This window comes from Limulus polyphemus, unplaced genomic scaffold (assembly GCF_000517525.1).
Source record: "Limulus polyphemus unplaced genomic scaffold, Limulus_polyphemus-2.1.2 Scaffold6902, whole genome shotgun sequence".
Classification (NCBI taxonomy): Eukaryota; Metazoa; Arthropoda; class Merostomata; order Xiphosura; family Limulidae; genus Limulus; species Limulus polyphemus.
This window is the reverse complement of record NW_013672512.1, coordinates 40466-41748: the sequence shown is the minus strand read 5'-3', so window position 1 is coordinate 41748 and position 1283 is coordinate 40466. Positions and strand designations below refer to the sequence as shown.

The following is a 1283-nucleotide window of genomic DNA, read 5'->3' as shown; positions in this document are numbered from 1 at the left end:
ATTTATCTGGTCATTCCTGGACTTGCCAGTTATACTACCTCCATGGGCTTCCATATACTGTTCTGCCAGCTTGATCATCTTGTTTACATCTTTTGGTACTCTCTCCTTTAGGAACAGTGACATGTCAACTGAACATGTGGTCATGAACTGTTCACGTATTAATAGGTCTGCCAGTCCCTCAAAACTATTTTCACACATGGCCATGTCACTCCACAAGACACGACACAAACTGAAATACAGTTTCTCCAGTGTCTAGTTTAACTCCTCTGAACTTCCAACGAAAACCTTCTTCCGTAAGATCATATCATTTTAGTAAAGCTACTTTTAATTTGTCACAATCCATTGCATCTTCTGACATCATGCCTACATATACTTGTAGGCCTTTTCCTGTAAGAAGTGGGCTGAAACATACTGCCTTGTCGCCTTTGTACCAGTTCTGGCTTTGGGCAAATCTTTCATATCTATCCAGGAAAGCATTCGTGTCATCTTTATGTTCATCAAATTTGGGCAACTTGGGTCGACTATCCCTGACTCCATTGTCATTTTTGGGTCCTTCTTCTTTTGGTTGGGTGAATTTTGCTATCTCAATTTGTATTCTCATTCTTTCTATTTCTAGTCCCTCCTCTCTTTTTCCTGAATTTGTATTCTTATTTTCTCTATTTCTAGTTTCTCCTTTCTCTCATTTTCTTCTTTCAGTCTTTCTCGTTCTTCTTTCTCAAATTGTCTCTTCTGTTGCTGTTCTTCTCTTTCCAGTTCTTTTTTGTTTAACAAACTCTCATAATTCACTGTCTTTTAACCCAAGTTGAGATCCTATTTCTACCCATTTATCAAAATCTGTTAACATTGTTATATAGCATAATTTTAATCTCTGCACTATTTTCGTTTCTACTACAGTTGTGCGTATATAGGTAGGCCTACTTATTTCCACTATGATTCACATTTTCTTCTATTGCCATTTATCACTGTATAATCCTGGCTGTGGCTCGCCAATGTTCAAAATTTAAAAATCTGATCCTCTGGGTCTGCATCTTTGATGTCCACATCTGCAACATCCATTTGTTTCAATAGATGCACCCATTTGGTCTTCTTCTCTCCCAAAATACTTCTTCAACAGATGGCATGGTAGCTCTTAGTCTTCCCGTTCACATTCACCTTGTAGCCCATTCTGTTGAGTACTTCCTGTACTCCTTTCCATTGCAGGGTGAGTTTGTTGTGGTCTGTGGGCAGCAGAACTAAGACCTTTTGTCCACCTTAGTTGACAGGTCTATTCCAGTCATTTTCTG

The 1283-nt window shown here is 38.7% G+C and overlaps 1 protein-coding gene across 1 annotated transcript in view; it reads right to left on the bottom strand.

The window, feature by feature from the left end:
• Positions 1 to 412: 412 nt before the first annotated feature.
• Positions 413 to 1283, bottom strand: part of LOC111089650 — a gene marked incomplete at its 3' end in the record, with an annotated part of 24947 nt that continues 24076 nt past the window's right edge. The window contains exon 6 of the mRNA XM_022402538.1: positions 413 to 633. Within this exon, the coding sequence (XP_022258246.1) occupies positions 413 to 633 (221 nt within the window). The remainder of the gene's footprint in view (positions 634 to 1283) is intronic.